The sequence below is a fragment of the Marmota monax genome, unplaced genomic scaffold (genome assembly GCF_021218885.2).
Source record: "Marmota monax isolate L192 unplaced genomic scaffold, Marmota_monax_Labrador192_F-V1.1 WCK01_AAM20220418_F8-fsc00074, whole genome shotgun sequence".
Taxonomy (NCBI): Eukaryota; Metazoa; Chordata; class Mammalia; order Rodentia; family Sciuridae; genus Marmota; species Marmota monax.
Window position 1 is genome coordinate 1523281 of NW_026694232.1, and position 25383 is coordinate 1548663.

The 25383-nt window shown below is 33.5% G+C and overlaps 1 protein-coding gene across 8 annotated transcripts in view; it reads left to right on the top strand.

Moving 5' to 3' along the window:
• Positions 1-25383, top strand: part of Naaladl2 (N-acetylated alpha-linked acidic dipeptidase like 2) — a 1254678-nt gene that overhangs the window by 369358 nt on the left and 859937 nt on the right. For 3 of the 8 annotated variants that reach the window (XM_046466846.2, XM_058586187.1, XM_058586188.1), the window contains exon 1: positions 1049-2438. The exons of the other annotated variants lie outside the window; for them this stretch is intronic. In XM_046466846.2, the coding sequence (XP_046322802.1) occupies positions 2390-2438 (49 nt within the window). In that variant the 5' untranslated portion in view covers positions 1049-2389. Of the gene's footprint in view, positions 1-1048; positions 2439-25383 lie in introns of those variants that run through there. 8 annotated transcript variants of the gene reach the window in all.

The following is a 25383-nucleotide window of genomic DNA, read 5'->3' on the forward strand; positions in this document are numbered from 1 at the left end:
TTTTTTTTTTCAGTAACTGGGATTGAACTCAGGTGCACTGGACCACTGAGCCACATCCCCAGCCCTGTTTTGTATTTTATCTAGAGACAGGGTCTCACTAAGTTGCTTAGTGCCTCAATTTGGCTGAGGCTGGCTTTGAAATCATAATCCTCCTGTCTCAGCCTCCCAAGCCGCTGGGATTACAGGCATGTGTCCCAGCCTAAAAATTATTTTTCTAATCTTTGAAAATACAAATAAAATGTATAAATAATATGGCATAAAGTACAGGAACCAGTGCTTTCTAAGCATTTTTGAGAAAAGGAAGAAGAATTATGTTCTTGTGTAACATGCAAACTCATTCATACCACCAAGTGTTCTGCGTCAGTCTTGGATTGGAGTGGAAGCATGGCTCAGATGATACGGGTGGCAGTCCCCTTCCCAACATGCAGACACCTAGATATGGTTTACTCTAAGATTTTTCTAGAGTTGCCCTTGGGCATATAAGTGCTTCTTAACCTGTTTTCTTTCAGGATGAACCAGCATTTTCTACTTGTCCCAGTATTCTTATTAATAGGCGTGAAATTTCCTACTCAGAATTATTTTTAAAAAGTAAAAAGGAAATAATCTTTTGTTGTGTAGCTATGCACCTTATCTACTGAGTCCTTCCTATCTCAGGAACAGTCACCAGGAACTTTTTTTTTTTTCTGTTTTCTTTCTCTTTTTTCATCCTTGGTCAAAAAATGTACAAAGCCACCTATTGCTTTTTAAAGATTACAGTGTATTTCTTCACCCTTGGGATTATTTGAATTAAAAAAAAAAACAAAAAACTATTTCTGAGTTCTCACAAACTAAAGAAACCTTGTGAGAAGAGGTGACCTTGAGTGGGGGGGTGTCTCCTCTGGGCTGTTCAATACATATTAGGTACTCAGGCTGCCTAATTAGCAACTGAGGGGATGTTTTTGAGCACTTCTGACAAAAAATCTCCTTCTTCAGTTCACCCCTCTCTCTGTCATATATATATATATATATATATATATATATATATATATATATATATATATAAAACGATTGAACCCAGGAGTACTTTACCACTGAGTTACATCACCAGCCCTTTTTAAATGTTTTATTTGAAATGTGGTCTAGATAAGTTGCTTAAGACTTACTAAGTTTCAAACTGTGATCCTCCTGTCTAAGCCACTGGATTACAGGTATATGCCAATGCACGTGGATCTTCTTCCTTATCTCGCTCTAAGAAATCCCTACTCTGAAAGACTACAAAAACATAGATCTCAGTTGAAAAAATAAATGCTGCAAGTATAGAGGAATTGGCTAGACCCTGTGGAAGGCAGTGCCAGCGCTCGATAGCAATCAGCAGGAGAGAATTCTTCACCAACTCACTGAAGGAGAATTTGGCTGTCAGAGTAAGAGAAAATAACTGTAGAATATTAATATTTTCAAGTTAGAAGAGAGCTTAGAGGTCCTCGAGTTTAATGTTTATACATGATAGGTACAAAAAAAAATACACAGAGATGCTATGAAGTTAAGAAAATTCTCTTTGGTTTTATAGAAGCAGTTGCTAGAATTCTGGTTTCTACCCCTGGCATCCAGAGCCTGTAACTTTATGGAAGAATGTAGCACATTATTTTCTAGAGGCATTTGCTTTCTGATTTCGTAAGGGGAAACCAGTCTTATAAGTACTTTCCCTACTGACATCGTCCGTTTCTGTATTCATGACCATGAAAGCATTGTCTAGTGTTCAGTTAGGCTACTGTGTGACTGATCTATCCAGGCTGTGTTGTCTTTTGACTACGTAGAGGTCACATTGGCTTTTAAGATATTTAGTTTCATTACTATCAGGGGTTAGTCAAAAATCAATATGCACACGCATAGAGTATTTTTTATGATAATCTCTCAAAACGTTATGCTTTATTTTGTATGGCTACTAAAAGGAAAACAAAATCTAAGCAGGAAGGTGCCTTAGTGTCTGTGCTTCTAAGTTGCAGCCTGAGGGTAGCAGTACTGTATGTTCCAACCTGTTATACTGGTTTGGTGTGCATGTTTACTTTCTGTGGTGGGAAAAATATCTCTGCATTTGTCAAAGTAAACCATGCCTGTGAATGCGTTGAAATCCTTCTGGAACCCAAAGAGGACGTACCTATTTGTGAATCTTCCTTCCTAGCCTATCGACCTTAAACAGCATTTTTAGTCAAGAAAAGTACAAGGAGCTCTTGTTCAGCCTATCAGTTCCATGAGGAAGGCTTCCACTAGCTGTTTAAGATAGGTTTGAACACTGGAAGACCTGAGGCATTTTGGAGTTGAAATTTTGGTATTGAGGTAACAGAGCATTTTGGAGTTGTGGCTTTCAGAAGCTTTGCTGGAGAGATCTCATAAGCTAAGAGCAAATTCGAGCATGTTTGGCACAAGTAAAGTTCTGAAAATGCCAAGGCATGAAATCCCAGGTGAGTCTGACCTAAACAAATGGGTTAGGCAAAGGTTCATGTGGAAATGGTTTGAGGAGTTTACTCAGGTACAAGATAGAGAATTCCTGGAGCAGGAAAATGAGATTAAGAGATGAAATCTGAAGTAAAATATGATAAATATTTACTGAAATCAATACAACTGAGCTGAGGAGCTCTTTTGTTCTTTATGAATGGAAATAACATCTTTCCTTTATTAGGAAAAAAGACAACAAGTAATGTATTTAAATTGAACATGAGATAAAACTGGCTAATACCATGGTACTTATTTAAAACCTGCTCTTGGGGAAAAAGCCAGCTCAAAAATTTGAAATGTAAAGGTTGTTGCTGGACTTTTAGATAATCTGAAAGCCATAGTTTAATCCCCTTTGATTTAAATGATATTTCATGTCACTGAAAGTGTTTCAAAGGAAAATATTTTAAGGTTCAATTAAAGTTACTGTGAAACTTTGAAGAAAAGGTGATACATACCTATAAGATGCCATGTTTGTTTAATCATCACTATTAATAATGCAATTAAAATATTTCCATGTATTTAAAAGGTTAGATCTGTCTTTGAATCCAGTTCCTTTTTCTTAAAGGAATGGAACAAAAGGTGCAGCCTTAATCTGATGATTACATGTGTATAAACACCATGTAATTATTACATTGTATGCTCTCCTCTGAATTTTGGAAAGAGTTTAAACAAATTTAGTTAATTGAGTAGGACAGTGAGCCAGCCTTCTTTTTATCTTAGTTTATTTTGGGAGGATTATTGATCAAGCATGTTCTTGACTTATTATTGGAAAGTATCACACTTGATACATAACTGAAGGGAAAATGGGCAACTGACAAGATTGCAAAGAAATATCATTAGGATAAAAACACATAAAAGGGCATTGAGCTTCAGTTGATCCCTTGAGCTTCTAATCTCTCTTCAGGAACAGTATGTGTAAACAGTTTTATTTGACAGGATTATTTTGTGTCTCTGTTGATAGGTATGTTTAGCCATCTACACAGTTGAACATTTTAGAGGGTGCTTTCATAAATGCTTTTTAGTAATTTATATTGGAAAGCAATGTACCTATCCTCTTTAAATCTCTGATCAGTTTAATGCAGGTTTTATATTGTGTATTTTAGAAAGCAGTGGGACTTAGAATATTGTAGAATATAATCTAATGAAAAAGCCCAAAAGAGAAAAGCTTTGAAAAATCAACTTCCAAATATAATGCAGCATAATAAACAGGCAAAGGGTGTGAAAGTCCAACACAATCAAGTTTGCTGAGTAACTTGGGACAGGGATGAATGCTTGATTTTGAGAACTGATTAAACTCTCGAAGTCAATTCCATCTCTGTGATTCCTTTGTTGTCTCAAAAATGACTTCCTTTGAAAATAGAATGTGAGATGCACAAAGAATTGAAGGGTCAGTGTATTTTACTTTCCTCCTTGTTTATGGACCTTTAATACAATCACAAACAAATCCCATCTTCCCTTAAGCTATTGATAAATCTTGAAAAGTTCTTCACCACATCTACATTTCTTAGTGACAGGTTTCTGAGATGGAAAAAAAAAATCCACTTGGCCACAAAAGGTGAAAGTTACTTCCTCTCTTACTGACTATTTTTAAACCACACATCAGCAAGACATTAGAAAGGAATCTAAGAGTTTAGATAGTTTCATAGAGGAAATATGATTTAAACTGACTCTGGCAACTTGACAAATTAGAATAAGTGGCTAGGACAGTCTCTCCTGACCAAAAGTACCTCAGAGGCAAGACACAGAAATTAAGTCTATCCATCTAGTTGTTTGCGTTATTATTCTGTCTTATTGGAAACAAGAATAATTTTTCAAAAAATCCAATTCGAAATAGGTTACAAATAAGAAAACAGAATAGCAAAAAGGTCAAAATTATATGACAGTTAAAAATCCATATACAAAATATATGCCACAACATATGAAAAGCTATCAAACAGGTCACAAAATTCCTTTCAAACTCCCTAGCAACCAAGTGAAAAAAAGAAATTGATTTCAAGATGTATGATTCCAAGTAATATAAAATTGGTATTAAAATGTTCAAGAGAGGCACAGATTTCTTCATTAAGCATGAAATCAAAGTCAAATGATTTTTATAAATGACAATATATAGACCTAATGAAAATGCAGATGTTTTTATTAGGTACTGCTGAATAAAAACAAAGAAGAATTAATACTATTTAATTCATCTCAGAATCTATCATTTCAAAATCTGGATGATTTTCTTTTGGATTTTGAAAGCACCATCTTAACAGATTATTTATCAGGAAAAGTTTATGTAGAAAGTTTCAAATATATAATAAACCTGGAAACAATAAAGGAAAAGACAAAATAATAATTAAGAAATACAAACCTGGGCTGAAGGTGTTCTGCAGTCGTAGAACATTTTGGCTAGAATGTACAAGACCCTGGGTTTAATCCCTAGTATGCAGGGGGGAAAAAAGGACTTTATAAGAACAAATATTTACCAGCTTTAAAACTTTAGAACATAAAACTATGATTAAAAAAAAAATTATAAGTGTGTGTTATTACCCAGTTGTCTCCCCTGAAGTTCCTCTTAGATTTTATGTAGGGGTTGTTCATTCATTTTGACTAATGAAGAGTTCAGTACAGTCACTGTATCAGATATGTGTTTCTATGAGAGGGGTAAAGATTCAGAATAAAAAAGAATACATTGGCACTGATAATAAAGATATTAACCATCTATGATCTTCAGATTGAATTAGGTAATGATTTTCCATAGAGTTAAACAGAAATTGGGGGCAGGAGGAGAAAATTTCCTAATAGTGATGTTTTCATTCTTGAGACTGATTTTTAATCAGTTTTAGGGTTATATTTTATGTCATTTCTAGTCTACCATTTGACCTATGTGAATTTATTTTGGGCAACCATTATTTTTTTAAGATTAGAAAACCCCATAATATTGCTTTATCTCTAAGAATTAGTAATTATTAAGTGATATTTATCATAATATTCATGTAATTTAGTACCAATCTACAGTAACATTGTTATATAAGTCGTAGAACATTCTACAGAATAGTCTTCACATGAAATTCGCATTTAGCTAAGTTGATAATCACACTAGAAAAGGAAATAACTAGTAAATGATTTCAGACAGAAATGTACTAAAGTTATTTAAATCTCACAAAACTTTTGTCCATCTCTTTTCCTCCAAAAATACACCAAGCTGATTCTCTACTAAGACACATGTGTACTGATTGTTCCTGCTGAACCTCCTATATGCATTATTTCTCGTTATTCTCTTATCAGATTAATATTGCAGTGACACATTGTCCAGCTTCTCAAACTAAAACAGCCAGTATGTCTTAATGTGTGATTTTAATTCTTGTACTATATTGCAATGAGCCATTTTCCCTTTTTATATATTTTTATTGCATATTTCCCTGCATAAAATGTTCTCCTGCGATGAAAGACCATAGCAGGCATGTTTATTGCTGTTTTTCTATTGCCTAGAACCAAAACGAACACATAATATGATTTCAACAAGTTTAAGGTTTATATCCTCAGAAAACAGCAAACATAAAATCATAGTGTTATTCCTATGTGTTTCTCCAATTTACATTTATTCAAACATGAAAATTAGTTGAGCATAAAGTAGCAACACTTAACAAGATCAATACAAAACAAAATAAACAAGAATTAAGTAAAAATAAACCACTGTCAAATAAAAGTTGTCTTAAAATTGAAAGAGCATGTTCTAGAAGAATAAGAGATGACATATAATCTCTTTATTCTAAGAGATTAGAAGTTGTACTTTGTTCAAAATTAGAGAATGTGAAAAAACAATTAGAGGATGTGTTTCTCCTTATTTGCTCAGGTATTGTATTACAATGACTCTGGTCAGAGTTAACTAGATGAGTTCTCACAGATACAAAAATTGTGAGTGGTATGTTCTTTGGGTATGTTCTTTTTGACATATACTTTTTGTGAAGCATCTAAATATTAATGTCTTTATTTATTATGATCTATTTTACCTGATTATTATAGACATGAAGGAGGATGATACAGTCGTAGTTCTTTGGAAGATATAGTTATGTGATTATTTATTTTTTCATGAATTGAGCATGTGGTCCTCATTGAGTGTGAAGATTAAAATAATTTATGTTGAACACTGTAGCAGTCTGTGGCACTTAGGAAACTCTTTGGTGTTTTCCCCTATCACCAGAGCCACCATCATCATCATTATTTTAATTTTTAATTTTGTTTTCATTATTGTCTATCATCTCTTAATGATGAAGAACTAAATCCAAGTAATGATGGTGGGACTTGAAGACAAGAAATAAATTTGAGAGAGATGATTAAAGCTAGATTGTTGTTTGCTAACATAGAGTGAGGAAGAAGGGAGGAAATATAAAAACTTTGAGGTTTCTGGCTTGGATGAGAAGAAATAATATTCCTAACTGATTTAGGGAATGTCTGGTGGAACAGGTTAGGGAAGAGAAATATAAACTGCTTTTAACAAAATTATATTGAATTATAAGAGGAGTCTCTTGATTAAAAATGGCCAGGATTTAAATTGTAAAAATGAGGTTGGTCCTTGGGAAAGAGAGCTAGTATAAAATTAAAGATGGTAAATTTTTAAGATGTAAGTGGTAGATGACATTGTGGACAGCTGATATTACACAATGATAGAACCAGAGCAAGAAGATAAGAAAACTGATGATGGAGTATAAAGTTTGAGCAGAAATGAGAGAAACTGAAATGGGTTCATAGGCAAGAGAGAAGAGTCACCTGACTGTGTTTTTGGGGAAACACATGGTAGGAATTTCTGTATTAGTAGGGTGAAAAATATCAAATGACAGAATAGTCAAGTAGCTAGAATCTGGAGATTCCAACCTGGAATTAGGGTGATGCATGAGGAAGAATGCAGTAAAATAATTTGAATATAATCAGATATTAGGTAAAAGAGGAAGACACAATTGTAGAGTCAAATTATAAGAAGGTTGAAGTAATAAAGTGATATAATAGAGCCCTGGGAAAGGAACAGAGTCAGAGAATAGGAAAAAAGAAGAAAGTACTTCCATCACACTGATTTTGTAAAGTAAATGCAATTTGCTATTTTCACAAATGAGAAAACTGAATTTCAGTGAGGGAGAGGATGAAGGTGCTAAAATAGATGGGGCAAGTCTGAGGGAGGAGGAGTTGGATCCCTAGAGTATTTTTAAAGAAATAAAATACAGTTTTCTCTTTCTAGAAGGAGTGAGTATAATGACAAATTTGCTGAGTTACAGAGAAGAGTGGGCGGTGAAGCTCCTGCCAAGGGCCCTGTATCTTTGTAGTAAAGGATGCTTTTATTCAGCCAAGAGTTAGGGTGGGCCTCTGGGAGAAGTGTTGAATCCATGAGAGAAAAATAAAAGGATTGGCCGGCAGCAGCAGCAGTAGTGGAGTTAGCCAAGAGTTTGTGTCAGTGAATGTGGAAAAGCAACAGAAAAAAAATGTAGGTGATTATTATGCCATTTTTCACAGAGATGTGAGTGAGCTTGTAGAAGAGAAATTGTGTGAGAGGGTGTTACTGGTGTCTGTTCATATTTAGCTAGAGATTTTTACTTTAGAATATTCTCACTTTACCATGTGACACCACCCACAGAAACTATTCAAGCCAGTCATCTCCAGATAGTATGCCACTGGACTATAATAGTACAGAGCATATATTTCATTCTAAATCCATCCAGGCTTTTGGAAAACAATGGAACACCTGGGCTTAACTACACATAAATTTTTATATGGTTTATTCTCATCAGTGTAACACTAGAAAAGCATCTGCCTACACTACTGTCCATGTAGTATGAATGTAACAGACCTATGAGATTTTGGGGTTGCTAAGTATCCAATTGTATTTGGCTGTGTTTGAAAGAAGCAAAATAAGATTGGGCATTAATGTTTACCTACTCAAAGACTTTGAGACCCTTGGATAATTAATGTTTGGCCTCAAAGGTTTGTACCTTTATGTTATGATTACCATCATTGATAATAATGATAAGAAACAAAAAATACAATTAGGAATTTACTAAATGCCAGTAAGAGGCAGAATTAAACTTTAAACCAAGACGTATTTGACACTCATGCATCTCCATCTTTTTATTTTCTAGGTGTACCATATTAAAAGAACTACCATTAAAAAAGACTATCCAAGCAGAATATGTCAAATATTTATCATTTATCTGGATATGTAAAAGTTAGTGACTATTCAAATTTATTACTGAAAATACAATATTTTATTAACATCTCACTACACAGCTCATATATCTGCTTTTCTATATATACTTTATTTTACAAAAATTCACTTAACTTCATTAATACACATAGTGCTCTCTATGTGGGTGTGTCATGATTCCTCTTGTTCTACCTGCCTTCATGCCCTGATGACATTTCCATCATAACCACATTCCTGGCACTTTTATTGAAGGTGATAAAGCTCTGAAGAAGTAGTTTGAAGTAAATGGGTTCTACTAAATTCAAGAATGTTTTGACCATTAACCTTCAGTTTGAAGTTTTAGGTGACCACAAACTAGTCTTAAGGAGTATAGATTTACCTCAGTAAAATACACCTTAAAGAGGTTTTTAAACAATTGATGCTTTGCTGATGCTAAGGATATTTCCTCTTCAGTGTTTCTAACTTAACAAATTACATGTAAAAGCCATAAACTCCTTTATATTATCCATAAACATAATAAAAAAATGTTACACCACATAACTTTGACTTAGTCAATAATTCCAAGCTTAGCCTTAGGGTTTAAAGAGAAAATTATTCCTCTTACACATTTTAATTATGCTATAAACTTTGGGAATAGCTATTGATCTTCAGCATCTGGCGTCAGAAAGTTTTTCCTTTCTTGTTCTGTAGCCAGTGAAAGTTTTCCATGTGGGCTAAAAATGAAGAATTCCAGAGGAGATTAAAGTGGTATATGTACAAAAAAGGACATTTTATTGTTGTATTGGAGTGACTTAAATGTTAAGAGAATTAAAGATCATCTTCTCTAAATGTCTTTTTGTAGAAACTAGAAACACACATTTGAGTTAAGAAATTTATTGCCTTGTTTTGAATAAAAGATACTTTCTAGAGGCACTCAGTGATCTTTAATATTTTAATACAGAAATGGGAGGGCCTAAGAAGAAAATATTTTATTAAAAAATGGCATGCCTTTTGAGGTTTTTAAAAGCTTATGTAATGCAGTGAACATTGTTATTATTTTTGGTGACTAATTGTTATTAAAGTGATTGCTTCACAAATTTTCATCCTTGAATCATTAATATGTGTAAAAAACGTATTCTGTTAAGATTAAACAGATATCTAGTATCTATGATAATGGTTATGATGATAGTAAGAATTGCTACTGCTTGCTGAACTCTTACTAGGGGATGTGTTTACTATAAACATTTTACAGATATGGCCTGAATTAAGAGTCCCACCCATCAAGTGAGAATTGCCCCCCATTGCCCTTTCTACAGATTATGTGGGAACTAAACAGCAGAATTGGGATTCCAACCCAGTTCTCTGACTGATAATCAGTCTTTTTAAATAAGTATAGGCCCCTTCAGTTTCATCTTTCAGCTAACTGGAAACTCAAGTTTAGAGTGTTTAACTGAAGTAAGTTTATATGATAAATTTAAATGTATCAAATTTAGTGTAATGCATTTGTTCATTGTGTTAGTCAGCATTCTGTCACCGTAACAAAATATGTACGATAAATAGTGTTTAAGGAGGAAAGGTTTATTTTAGCTAATAGTTTTGGGGGATTTTAGTCCAAGGTCGATTGCCTTTGTTACTTTTGAGCCAGTAGCAAGACAGCACATCATGCATGGTAGGGGTGGGTGTTGGAGGAGCAGCTCACCTCACAGCAGTTGGGAGACAAAGCAAAAAGAAGAGTCAGGCACCTAATGACTGCCTTTGAGGACACCCCTGCCTCTTCCAGTGATTGAAGACCTACATGTAGGACCCACTGATTCTACCACCTTTCAATAGCACCAAACTGAAGACCAAGCCTTTAGCACAGGGTCCTTTGGGTGGACATGTCAGATCCAAACTATAGCATTTATTTAACAAATATTTATTGGGATACAATTACATATCAGGCATATTATTAGAAACCACCAAAGCTGAATTCAAGGAGACATGAACCACAGCCACTGGTAGTCTACCAAGGGAGACATTATTGTAATGTGAAAAAGGAACAACAAAAAAAGCCATTTATATATGAATAGAAATAATATATGCATATAAATATATAGATATGTATATGTAAATAAAATTATAAATTTCGTGTAGCTTTAGACTTGCTTGATAAACATCTGTAATTGGTCCCTCTTGAATTTTCAGAACCTAATTAAAGGTATGGTAATTTAACTTTGATACTGTGATGCCTTCTTTGGTCACTTTGGTGAACTCAGTAGCCTTTATAACCACAGCTATTAGAGGTACTATTTTGAGAACCTCATCAGTGAGTCAATATGGATTTTTCTTGCAATAGGGCATCCCCTACCTCCTCACAGTGGGAGCTAATGAGTAGTAATTTTTGCCCATTTCTTCCCCCTACCATTTCCTCTGGACCTGCCATGTAATTAAATCCACTGGTTAAAAAATATGTTGAATATTTCAGGTACAGTGGTCCCTTGATATCTGAGAGGGATTGGTTCCAGTACCTCCTGTGGAAACCAAAATCTCAGATCAAAATCAAGTGCCTTATTAAAATGGCTTAATATTTGCAGGTAACCTATGCATATCGGCCCTTATACTTTAAGTCACCTCTATGTTACTTATAGTATCTAATGCAAGTAAATGTTATGTAAAGCAGTATTTTGCAGTTTGTTTAGGGAATATGACAAAATTTTCATAAGAATAAAAGTTCATACACATTTGGTAAAGATGCAATTTATTTTTCACACGTTTTGATTTGTGGTTGTTTGAATTCACAGATATAGAACTTGTCAATACAACAGACTGACTTATACAATGCGCTTAGCAGTAGTTTGAATGCAGTGGTATGCACTCATTAATTTAGTCTTACATAATGATTTGATCTGAATCTATTTTATTTCATTTGTTTTTGAAATATATAAGTCTATATTTCTTTTTGCAGAGAATTGTAAGATTCCTAACTATGTTTTAGTTTGGGACTGCCATTCATCTTTCACTGAAACTTTTGCACATATCACAGCTATAATCTAGCAAAATGGATTATTGTCACTCACTCTATAAATATTCTAGTACGTAAGCAAAATTTCCAGACCAAAATTTATTTATGTATTTATTTTTAATCTTGAACAACTTGGTTGGTATGATTTTTATCTCCTTCCACACTATAACATTTTCCAAATATTCAGGATTTTGTAAAATAATGTGCCTTAGCCTGTTTAGTATTTTTGAATACACCGTACTCATGGGATGTAGACATTTTATAAAAATTTAGATTTCTTTCCTTGTGGTATTGGCGATTAAATCCAAGGCCTCACACATGCTAAGTAACCACTCTCCCACTGAGCTCCATTCCCAGCCCTAAAAATTTTAGCCAGGTGTGCCAAAAAATGGTGCATGCTTATAATCTCAGCTCTTCAGGGATTGCAAGTTTAATACCAACCTGGGCAATTTAGACAGTTCCTAATCCATTTAAAATAAATAAATAAAATGCTGGGGATGTAATTCAGTGGTAGAACACTTGCCTAGTATGCTCTGAGGCCCTGGGTTCATTACCCAGGACCACAAGAAGATATGATTTTTTTACACCTTTAAAAGGTGGCATAAGCCAGGTGTGGTGACACATGCCTATAATCCCAGTGGCTCAGGAGACTGAGGCAGGAGGATCAGAAGTTCAAAGCCAGCATCAGCAACTTTTAGCAAGGTCCCAGGTAACTTAGTGAGACCCTGTCTCAAAATTTTAAAAAATAATAATATTTATAAGAAGGGCTATAGATGTGGCTCATTAGTTAAATGCTCTTGGGTTCAATCCCTGGTACCAAAATAAAGTAAAATTAAAGGAGGCATGAGAAGCATATTATATACAAGGTACTGGTCATAGGAATTTAAGTCACCACATCTTATTGTTATAATAATATCTAAAACTAGATTATCTAAATTAAAATATAACTGTGTGAGTCATCCTTCCTGGAAGCAAATAATAAAAACAGGAAAATTCAAGTAGAGTAGGTGATATTTGGTTCACACTGAAAAAATGAAGAGCTCTTCCATAAAATAAATGGAAAGAGTATTCCAGGAATAAGAAACATGGTGAACAAAGGCATGTTGGCATGACTCTTGTCTGGAGAATTCTGAGCAACATGTCTAGCAAACTCTAGACTAATGGAGTGCTGACTTTGTTTTTTTATAGGCTAGCATAAAGCTTAATTCCAGCCTACTGATTATAGTAGAATTATAAGGCTACCTAAATTTTAAACAGAGTAGATGGATATATGCTATTCTGGCTTCATCTAAGCACATGCATGCCCATGTAGTAAGGGGCTTTGTGCCCATTCATCAGATTGTATAGGAGTACATGTGCCCATGCTATAGATGTTAGTCACATTTTCCATGAACTGCCTTTGAGGAAAGCATCAGATTATCTTCACAAGTTTGCTATTATGTTGGAAGTGAATTCCCATGCCTTTTGACTTCAGCCTTTCCTACGGATACTTAATATGCCAAGTTAAAATACTTGCACAGTGGACGAGAAGGCAGCATGGGGATTTCGTAGCCCTCTTTCCTGACAAATTGACAGGTTGCATTGCAGCAGGTGCACAGCAAAGCGATTAAGAATATACAGGGTGACAAAACATGTGTGATATGACTGCAGGCATTTTATGTGAATGATATGTCATGGCGAGTATTGGTCTCAAGTGATTATACCTAAGGCTCTGGGGTGTGAGGGCAATCTATATGCATATGAAAGCATAAGGTGAACACTCAACAAAAAATAACCTTGACTGGAAATTTTGACATGAACCAAGTACATTGCAATAAAAGTTAGATTTTTTGCTACTTAAATATTTTACAAATGTCTTATTTATATGATAAGATGCAATAAGCATCTGTCTTGGATGATGTGATTTTTTTGACTACTAAAAATCTTATTTGACTGCCAAGAGGACAGGAAGAGCTGTTTTTTTAAAATTTATGATTGGATGAAAAAAGCCAACACCATCTTTAAGAACACATTTAGCTCTTGGTATCAATCTGTTCACTCTTGGGATTTCTGGCTTTTCACGTGAAAAAATAAATTTAATATGAGCATCCATACATTGCTCACAAATTTTCTGAACAATCAATCAAAAAGCAGGAGTGAAAAAAATAGATTTTGGATGGTAGATAAAATTGTTTACTATGCATGCAAAGAAACATTTGTATAGAAATATGGAGAGTTGTGAAATTCCAAGAAAAAAATAAAGGCTTTTGTATTCATCTAATAATTTTTAGAGAGACAGAATTTATAGGTTTTATTAGATTTTCAAAGTAATCCCATAATTCCCACAGCACTAAGATGATCTCTGAAGTCCTTTCTACATCTAAAATTGTGTAATTCACTTGACATCCTTATACATTTCTGTTAATATGTTATCTTTGTTCCAGGCAAACAGAAATATATCTTATTTTCTAAGAAAAAAATATATACCTTTATTTATGACTAAAGGAACTATGATTTTCAGTACAAAATGATAACAGGAAAGGATTTCTGCATTTTAGATCAGCATTTAAAAGCAATTTCAAATTCAAATTTTATATTGACAATAATTTGCTATTTGCCTAATTTTTATTTTAATGGACTATTAAAACTAAGTGTGTGGGAGGATGATTATTTCTAGATAGGGAAGAGGGGTGAGAGGCAAAGGGAGGGGGAAGGGGAATAGCAAGGATCGGGGAATGTGATGGTCATCATTATACAAAATATATGTAAGAAGATTTGAAGTTGGCATCAACATACCTTATATATAAACAGAGATAGGAAAAATTGTGGTATATATGTGTATTAAGAATTGTAATGCAAAATAAAAGAGTACATGTATAATGGCATAATTTGGCGTGAACATACTTTATATACAGAGTTATGAAAACCTGTGCTGTAAATGGGTAATAATGAGTGTAATACATTCCACTATTGTCATGTATGTTAAAAAAAAAAAAAACTAAGTGTGAAAGTGACATTGGTATTTTAGATACATAGGTAAATGCTTATCTCTGTAAATAAAAATACCTCTATAGTGCTTATGTTAATATGCTAATTTAAAAAAAAATTCCCTATAACTAATAAACTTAAAAAATAGATAAAAGAAATTTTGGATTCTTTGAGGGGAATATGTACATTTTGGGAATATTACAAAAACCTAATATTTAAACCAGTTTTATTTTTATTATGCATATCATAATACATAATACAAATTTATGTTAACAGATATTAGTAACACGAATTATCTTGGATTTTAGCAGAAAAATACAGTTTATACAAAAATATACAAATATTCTTGTCTCTATATTTTTGTATTTGATAAGCTAGAAAAGGGTACTGAATAAGATTTGAACTCTTATTCTAAGACTCCATCAGAGCACAACAATGAGAAAGACAGGATTCATTAAAAAAAAATCAGAGTAATTGAGGATTTTAAATTTGTTTTTATTTTTTCTCTTGTTTGCTGCATTTCCTTTCTTCCACCATTAACTGCCCTCTAGCCCTCTTCTTCTCTGTCCTTCCTACTGTGGAACTTTATTATAATGCTTTGGCATAAAATACTGCAATGAAATTCTTCAGAGTTATAATTATTATAAAATATTTGTTCATAATGGTGGAAGTTTTACTGCAAGTAGGAGAGATTTTTGTGTGATTTCACTTGCTCTGGGCTCTTAAAAAAATGCTACATAGATGACAACTGTCAAGATTTTAAGGTTTCTAAGGTCTTATTATTCCATCCTTCTCAATTTTTCCTCATTCATTGGGTCATTTCTGAAATTCTACAGCTTGAATCTTTATATTTAAAACAATTCTATTGACTGTGTTAAATGATGTGTTATCTTCCTCTGCTATATTGCATTTCTATAGCCATCTTTTTTGAGATGACCTGAATAAAGGTATTTTGGATTTGTGGGGGCAGGGACTTGGCTGTCTTAAACTTGGGCTACTATACAAAAATGCCATAGGTTGGGTCATTTAAACAACAGATATGAATTTCTCATAGTTCTGAAGACTGGCAAGTCCAAGATCAAGGATTTAGCAGATTCCGAATCTTAAGGAGGACTTTTCTTCTGACTTGATGATGATCACTTCTTACTTTGTTCTCATCTGGAGAGAAAGCTATGGTCCCTTTTTCTTTTCTTCTAAGGGCACTAATTGCATCATGGGACCCCCACTCCCACAACCTCAAGTCTGAAGATACACTTCCCAAAACAGACTCTTGAGCCTAGCCAGCTAAAACTGCTTCAGATTGCAAAACAAGAACTTTGAGAGGACACAAACTTTCAATCCATAATAGGTGTCATTCTAAGAATATATTTAGACTCCATGTAAGTTTCAGTTTTATTCTCATATATTTTGCACCTATGTACTTAATTCCTTTTTTCCCTTTTCTCCAGCAAATGTTAGAGCTCACTAATTCAGAACAACAGTTAACAAATGTATGAAGCTGGTCAATGTAGTCTTAGAAATTAATTAAATTGGTTCTGTTATTTCTAATTGAGTCCTCCTTTCATAAATAAGTATATGGAGTAGATAGAAATTTCCTCAGTCTTTGCTCATTTCTCAACTTTGCCAATTTCAAACATTGAAAGAAGTCTCCCCTGTGTCTCCTAAAAGCCCTAAACAAAACAAAAACCATTATTTTTAATACAACCATTTAGTTCCAGGAATTTTATTGCCTTTCAGATTTCTTTTCTTGGGATTCAGTGAATATTATTTCTACCCAGTATTTCAAATAAATATTCTTTCTATTAATGAGCTATAATAGTATGTCTCACTGTCTTAAAGTACTTATGGATTAGAATATTTAAGTAGAATTGCAAGGGAGAAATATTAAGACCAATAGATGGTAGCTATAAGCCAAATAATGTTAGCTGAATATAAGAAAGAACTTTCCTATAATTTAAAGATGGCATGATTTTTTCTTATAATAAAATATAGAAGTCCACTATCAAAAGAGAGTGAATTCCTTGTTAATAGATACAGTGAAGTATAACTTTAATAATCATTATTTAGAGATGTAGAGGATTTTCATGTAGTTAAATATGATGCTCTTTCAGGACACTTCCAAAAACAAGAGCACACTTTTTAAATATTAGATTCCTTGTGTACATTTGACATGAAATGAACTTGAACAGAGCACAAGTGATAAATGGGACCCATCCAAGATGGTTACTTACTGTCTGATTTTGAAAGGGCTTTGCAATTAAATCTGAATACATAATAAAGTGATAAATGTTTAGCATAATCTAACGAAATGTAAACAAATTTCACAAGGTACTTAGAGGAAAAACTGTTTATATGATTAATTATGGACTCAACATGTAGTGAATTATTGATTGGCAATTTGAAACTCAAATGAAAGATCTCTATATATTAGTTGATAAGGTTATTTTTTCCAAGTAAATCCTTCCCCACCACATACAGTTTATTCAATCTAGTAATTGGGATTTGGCCAACCTAGCAAATTAAGTGTCCTTTGAGAAAATTTATGGTCTATCCAGCTAAAACTGCTTGAAATGGCACGTGAGAACTTGTTTGCTGTAACAGCTCCAAAACATTGCAAAACCTACATGTTTTGAATTCAGTTTTTAAAAGCATCTTAATTTATACGTTTTTGCTTTCTGAGATTCATCGTCTCATGTTACTCTGCACCTAGTTTTTGGTAATTGTTATTTAATCCATTAATGGGTATGAAATGGTTTTTTAGCACCCTTGAAAATTTTCTTTTTGGCAATAAGCTAAATCTGTTGTTCTTTTCATTTTTCCCTGTATACTGCAGAAGGAGAGGTTAATTCTGATTTTTCCTTACACCTCTATCTGCTATTCAATAAAGACATCACATTTGATGCTTTGCACTCTTTCCCATAATTAATGTACTTCAGAAGATGCATGAGAGAGAGGGGAAAAAAGCTAATTAGATTAAAAGTGTGCATGTAATTGTCCTATTTTATAAAAAAAGGCATAAAGCAAAGAATTGAACCCCAAATACCAGTGCCATGCTCTCTTGCAGGACTTTTGAGACCTTCAGTATTTAGACACAATCTTTGTCACTTCAAAGTCAGTAATTAAATTTAGCTGAAGTTATTATATGTAAGTATGCATGAGATTTTCCATCACAGGAGAAGACAAAATAGTTTTTTAAGTTTTTAAAATTATAAATAACCTTTTACAACTCAGGTAGAGCCTTCAAGGTGTTTAGTTTTTACCCAAATATATTTCCTTCTGTATTTACTTTATTCCTCTTTGTTAATGTGGCATGGAAAATAAGTAAGATTAGTCTGTTTGATTAAAGAACACCTAGACTGTAGACACTTTTAATTGCAAAGATAAATAAACCTAATTTGACTCCCCCTTAATCTTGTCAACACCAGATTTCCTAGTTAATCCCCTTCATTGTAGATCTGTACAATATGGTCTTCTAGTCTAAAGCCAGAAAAAAATCAGCTTTTTATTTTCAATGACCTAGTCTTTATATGTGTATATGTTCTTAAGTGGCTTCTAGTTACATACTATACTTTTTTTTACAAATTTCAATATTTTTCATATTTTTTCTGTTAAGGTAAATGCTTCATTCATAATTTTTAAATATAATTTTTTCACATAAGTTTTGAATTTCAATGCATTCTTATAAAGTTAGTATTTTATTTTATATGATTGGTTGTTTCAAAAGAATTTTAAAATTTACACTTATACATTCAAGTGAATAAGAGATTATTCACAGTTTTCTTGGACTCATTTCTCTTTCCAAATGCAGCCCTATTTTCTTACTCCTCCTGTAGTAAAACACCTTCAAATAATTGCTTTTATTTTCTTCTATTTAATCTTGAGTCCATTTTCTTCAGGTGTTTTCTCCATCCATTCACCAAAACTGCCCTTATCAAGGACACTACTTATCATCATACTCCTAAATCCATTAGTACATTTTCCATTTTTGTCCTACCTGACCTATGAGCAGCATTAGACAGTATTGATCTCCTCCTCCCATCCCTGGTCTTGAAGGTACTGTGCTTTCTTGGTTTCCATATCTTTACTACTCATTCCTTGTCAATCTCTTTTCCATTTTATCCACTTATGCCTGTTCTCTTAATGTTGAACTGCCCCCCCCCTTTGTCTCAATCTTTATAGTTCTCTTCCATTCCTCCTTAGCAAGCTCCTATCAGCTTTATGTTAATGGTGCTCAATTTCCATTTGACTCCTGACTTTAGAACACTAGACATATATGGCCAATTAAGTGCTCACCATCTCTGCCTGGATATTTAATAAGCATCAGAAATTATGTGTATTTCCTGTAGTCTTCCCTAGACTGCTCTGGTATTCCACCTTTGAGTTGGAAGTTATTACAGTCCCCCCCCCCCATTTCCCAGACTAAAAACATGGAAAAAAAAAAAAAGAGAGAGAGAGAGAGAGCTCTTTTTCACAGCCTACATTGAGTCCATGGGAAATTGTAATATCTCTGCCTTTAAATACATCCAGAATATGACTAACTCTCATCACTCCCACTAAAAACACTCTGGTCTCAGTCGCCATCTTATTTGCAGCATATTACTGGTGCCCTAACTGGTTATCCTATTTCTGTCCTTGCCCATCTCACAGTTTATTCTCAACACAACAGTGAAGGTCATCCTAGATCATGCCTGGCATAATCCTCCTTTTTAGCATTAAAGTAATTCTTCCCTCTGCCTAGAATATTCTTCCCACAGGTACACATCCATTTGGTTTACTTAGCTCCTTCACACTCTCTCAGTCTTTGTTCTAATGTTACTTTCTTCATTATCCACTTCTCTGTCCTTCCCATGGTGGAACTTATTCTTATAATGCTTTGGCATAAAATAATACAATAAAATTGCTCACTGATTATCGTAAAAGATTACCATATTATTGGTGGGTACAGTAGTCTTCAGTTCAAACAGAAGACTTTCAATTCAAAGTTGATCAAACACTTTCTGTCTGCTTCTTGCAAAGTTGATCCTCTGTAGTTTTTATTGTAGCCAATGTTTCTAATTTACATATAAAAAATGAGGAACTTGCTTCTCTTAGAATGTGATTCTAAGAGAAAGCACAGCAGTTGAAGAATCTGAAGTAGTGACCCCTATTACTTGGGACATTTATTTTTATGGAGCTTTCTAGCCCTGCTCTCTGAACATTTGTATTCTGTGCTTATGTCCTATTCTCAAGCCATAACTAGCATAAATATGTAATTATATGGTTTGTTTTATTGGTAATAGATTTCAAAATACTCTATTATTATGGTACTGTTTGAATTGTGTTTACTATATCAACATAAACATATAAATTGAGTCAAATTATCTGCTTGGTTAACTACAAACCACAAGTTATTACAGCACTGTCAGTTTCAAAATGTTGCATGACAATAAAACCATTTGATTCCCTTTGTTCATACTTGAACCTCAAAAATTTTGTAATTGTTTCCTATCATCTATCAGGCACACCCTTTACAGATGTCATGAGGTGGAATCTGGAGCACCATTTGAGGATCCTATATAACTATTTCAACATGCTCCGTAGTTCTCAAGGTGGCTTGTGGCTTCCTTGATCATTTCTGTTTAATTCCAAAGTATTTTTTCCCTTTGCCGAAGTTACTTGCTCCTACATACTCAAAATCAAATTTACCATTAGACAAATTCAAGATGTTCTATGAAAATGTTGGCATTTCTCATGATGTTTCTTTTACATGGAGTTTTCAATAGGTAACCCAATCACACTTTAAACTGTTTTTCTATTTGGCAATAAATTGTTTTATAACCCTTGGTACTTTACAGTCTTTTAAAACTGCTTCTCTTTTATTCTTCTCCGGGGTTTTAAATAAAGACAAGCCAAAGGATGTGGGATTTGCACCTAGCTTCCTTTAGCCATGGGATGCTACCACCTGTCTTTAGTTTCCTGCTTCCTCTCCTGCTTCCTCTCCTGCTGGCCATCCTTGCTATTATTTCCCAGCTGCACTCTCTGCCCTGTGTGTGCCCTTATATCTCTCATTCTTCATCCTTGCTTCTCTGCTTCTAGTGAATGAAAAGGGCAAATCTAAAATCAGATCTAACATTGAGAGCCAGAAGATACAGAATATTTCATTTTATAATCCAAGCACTAAAGAAACATAGCATTACTAATTGAGAAGACATGAATGAATAGCCTTGCATTTCCATGAAAGAAGGAAAGAAAGCTCCTAGGAATTCAATGAATTCTTTTAATTGTTTTCTGATAATTATGATTCTCTTCCTCCTTGATATCTGTATTCAGCTAAGATCCACATCTGTGTGATTATATGAAAACTCTCTGGTAATGAGAATGTCTGGTGAAAAGACATTCTTTTTAATGCTAAAGCAACTGTGAAATAAGTTATTTTTTTCTTTCAGTATATACCAGGTGGAAATGCAAGTCTCCCTGGGGACTGGCAGCTTAGGGGTAGGTATGTGAAGTTTTTGCCTTTATGTTTCTGAAAAGAACTGAGTGCATGTAGAGATTACTGAAGCACTCTTCATGTCAGTCCAGGCCATGGCTGCTATTGCAGGTGAGGTGGATATCCTGTATGTCCTTGAGGTATTATCAGGATCTTCATTCTCTGGAACATTGTCTGTAGCCACCATGGCAAAGACTCGAACATTCTATGGTAGTGTGTATACACCATATGTACAGGAGCAAAAAAAATCTTTTTTTTTCCATGTAGTTGAAATTACAGTACATTTAGAGGTATGAGGAACAGAGTAAATTTGAAATGGAGAATCTCCTACCATTCATTCATTGTCACCATTAACCTAGATGAGTTCAATATCTAGTGTCAAAGGCAATAAATGATATTGGCATTAAAGGGGCAATATTAAAGAAATATTTTGTTTGGGGAAACTGAAAAATTAGCTATGAAGGAAGGTTTTAAAGAAAAAATGATATGGCATTTGAGGATAGAATATACAGAAAGAACAATTAAGAATGAAGATGTAGTATGAATAAAGGCAGAAAAATGTGAAAGTTAAAGGGGTCCAGAGAATGACAGGTTGCCCTGTGGGTCTCATTTACCTGGTTAGAAATGGCTGAGGAAAAAGTCACAACAAAGTTGTAAAAACCTTTATATGCCACTGAGTTGTTGAAAGCTTACATGATCTCAGGCAGTGTTTGTTTATATATCATTTGGCAGGTTATGTGTGGTTATATATTAACCAACTCCTGACATATCTTGGTTCTATGAATTACTAAGTAAATATAAGATAGGAAAATTTTATAAAGTTTGATGTCTTTGTATGTAGGAATCAACCACTTGTGGAATTCAAATATTCAAAAGGTGTTTTTTAGCCATTACTTAATTAATACTATCTCGAATAATGAGATATAAGTAAAAATGTTATTTTTCTATTACCATAATAAAATGTCTCTTCTAAATATTATTTAACTATCAGAGAAATACCGGTAAAACCAAACCAGAAATACCATAAATCCCATGATACCATTGACTAGAGTTTTACCCAGTAATACAAAGATAGTTCCAATATAAGTAAATCATATTAAATAATGGATCAGTAATATAGTATTTCACTTGTTGGTAAAATTAAACTTATTAAATTTATTTATGCTTGAAATTATAAAAAGCATATGTATTAATAGGATACCATGTGATATTTCAACACATGTGCACATTGCATATAATGTTTAAATCAAGTTAAGCTTACCTCAAACCTTTGTCATTTCGTTATAGTGAAAGCTTTCAAAATCTTTATTTTAGCTTAGGGAGTTTATAGTACATTATAGTTATCTGTTTCCAAATATACAAAAATCATATATGTGTGATTAACTGTCTGAGATATAGTACTTGAAGGAGCTTCTGAGAAACACGAGTTCTATCCCTATGGTAGCAATAGGAGAATGTAGTCAGATTTTATCCACCCATCCAAAAGACACAGAGGGATCTATTCATCAGATGGACTTTGTGATATATTTTATTAATTTGTAGTTTTCTAATCATCTATCCTCAGATACAGATCTACAGGTAAACTGTCTTAGAAAACAGCTTTGATGTAAAACCAATTGGCATTGCCTGTTTCAAGTTCAATTTTAGGCCTTGAGATATGGTAAAGAGAAGTTTAGTCTTACAAGTAGACTGAATGATTGGCCTTTACATCAGCACTATGTAAAGTCTAGGGCCTGCTTGGCATACCTAGTTCAGAAAGGCAGGTCAGAAAGGCAGAATGGTAGAAGTTATGGGTGGTTTGCTGGGAGTAATTTGGTGGACTTGTATCTACAATTATAATTATGGCAATGGTTCCATAATCAAAAGCACTATTCTGAATGCAGGAAGGTCTAAGAGAACAAGAACATTTTGCACACATAAGCATGAACTTTATATGATCCATTTGTAACTCCATAATTAGCTTCCTTGCAGAAGAACAAGGCAGGCACTGGACATGTTAAGTCAAATGATTCTCTACCATGGAAAGTAACTGGATATCTGAGAAGATAGTGACAAGAGTTCTAAGTGCCTTTCAATTATAATATATGCATGACTCACTTGAAGTTTTAGTTTAAATGCAGATTCTGCCTAGGTGATTGTGACCAGTGTTTGTGTAACACTAATCTAGAGAATTATCTAAATCTCTTTGGCCCCCTTCTAAGTATATTGTGCTATTAGATACCAATAGATATATATAGAATAGCCTTACACTTGTGTATGTCTTTTTCATCATATATTTCAACTCATCAGCCCTTCCATATTTTAAAGAGGTAATATTTTTTACCTTGTATTGTGAAACAAGTCAGAGATAATATATTTTAAACACCTAGAAGAGATCCTGGCTCACTGCAAATCCCCTCTTCTCCCAGTAGACACTACTAGTACTATTGTTACATGAAAACAAAGAGAGATTCAATTAAATTAGTTATAACTGACCATTTGAATCCAGATTCAAACAGAACTCCAATGATATACAAGAGTATGAGAATCAACAAGTGAATACAATCTAGGCTGTATTAAGATATACTAAATATCTATATTAAGAGAGATACCAGAGAGACCTATCTGGAATTTTTAAAGAAAGATTATGAACTCAAATAATGTTCATCTTTTGGTTGATAACAAGTTGGTTTGAGGAATAATATGGTTAACTCCAAGTTTATTACTCTTATTCTGGTATGCTGACAGAATGTGCCCAGAAGACTGCAGCAAGGGTGGTGATTTATCCAAAAGGCATTTAAAGTGGGAAATGTTTGAAAAAAAATTAGCATGTCTTATCTCAGAAACAAAAAGATTGGGACACAGGTGAGTGGGATAGCATGGGGAATCATGTCAAGTGAATGAAGGAATGGTGTTATTTCTACCTTACTCTGGGTGACAAAACTGAGACTGACAGAAATTAGGTTTGACACATTTATGCTTAATATGTAGAAGTTATTTCAAATTGTTCAAGTTTCCTAAAACTCATAAGGTAAATGTGGTTTAACTCATAAGGTAAAAATGGTACAAATGTTTCATACTATCTCTGCAAGAGCTGACCAGACCATTCATCTCTAATTCCTGTTTCCAAATAAATATAGTAGATATTAGTCCATAAATACTACTTTATTTCAGAGCCATCAGCAGAAATGATTTATTGTTTTCTTAAATATTTTTAAAGATCTTCCAATAAAAGAAGACCAAAAAATCTGGGTTTTAAACTTTTCAAAATATTTGCAGGTACATTATCTCATCTAATGTATTATTAGAAATTTATTTATTTTACTTTTTATTTCTAACCTTTTATTTATTTCTTCTAATTTCTCTTTTTTTGACTTTACCAAGCTTAGAGATAAAATTATGCATGTTTATATTTTAGTTTTGATTTTTTTATTCTTGCCTGTATTTTGACTAATTTCCCCCCCCTAGAATATAGTGGAAGCACATTTAATTTTTTCATAGCTAGCATTTAGTGATTTATTGGAAGCATTATTTTGAGTTAGGTCACTTCAAAATGATGCATATATACCTGAATTCTGTATCTATCAATCTGTATATATGAATCAATACACATTTATTCTCTAATATTTGGTCCCTTTATTGGATTTCCAACATTCCCATCTTTCTTGTATCAATCAAATTCATGATTTGTAGTTTTTTTGTTAATTTCATAACAGAATATAACTTAAGAAAATTAGAAAGGCATCTGGGGGGAAAATGATATGAACACCTTGGTCCTTGCTACCATAGGGATAGAACTCATGTGTTTCTCAGAAGCTCCATCAAGTACTGTATCTCAGATAGTTAATCACACAGATGTGATTTCTGTGTGTTTGGAAAAAGATAACAATAATGTACTATAAATTCTTAGTCCCTCCTCCCATCACCACTAATGGGTATCAGGAATGTTCTCAACTGCAAATAACTAAAAGAATATTCCTATGACTTACACAAACCCCCTTTTTTATCCCCTTTTGTTCTCCCTTTCCCTCCCTTCCTTTGTTTTTTCCTTTATCCTTCCACTTTTCCTTCTTTCCCCTCTTTTTTTTTTTCCTTTTGTTTCTTTGCCTCATAAAACAGATGTCTGAGAGTAAGTGGCAACTTCTATTAGGATGGAAACATTTTCTCTGAGTTCTTAGTCTTCCCTTATAGTAACAAGTAGTTGCTAGAATTTCAAACATCAGGATCATGTTCTAGGGACACGTATCTTCTTTATGAGGAAAACTACCTGCTATAGACTAAATGTTTGTTCTACCCTCCACCAATTTCGTATATTGCCACTTAATCTTCGATGCAGTGGTATTT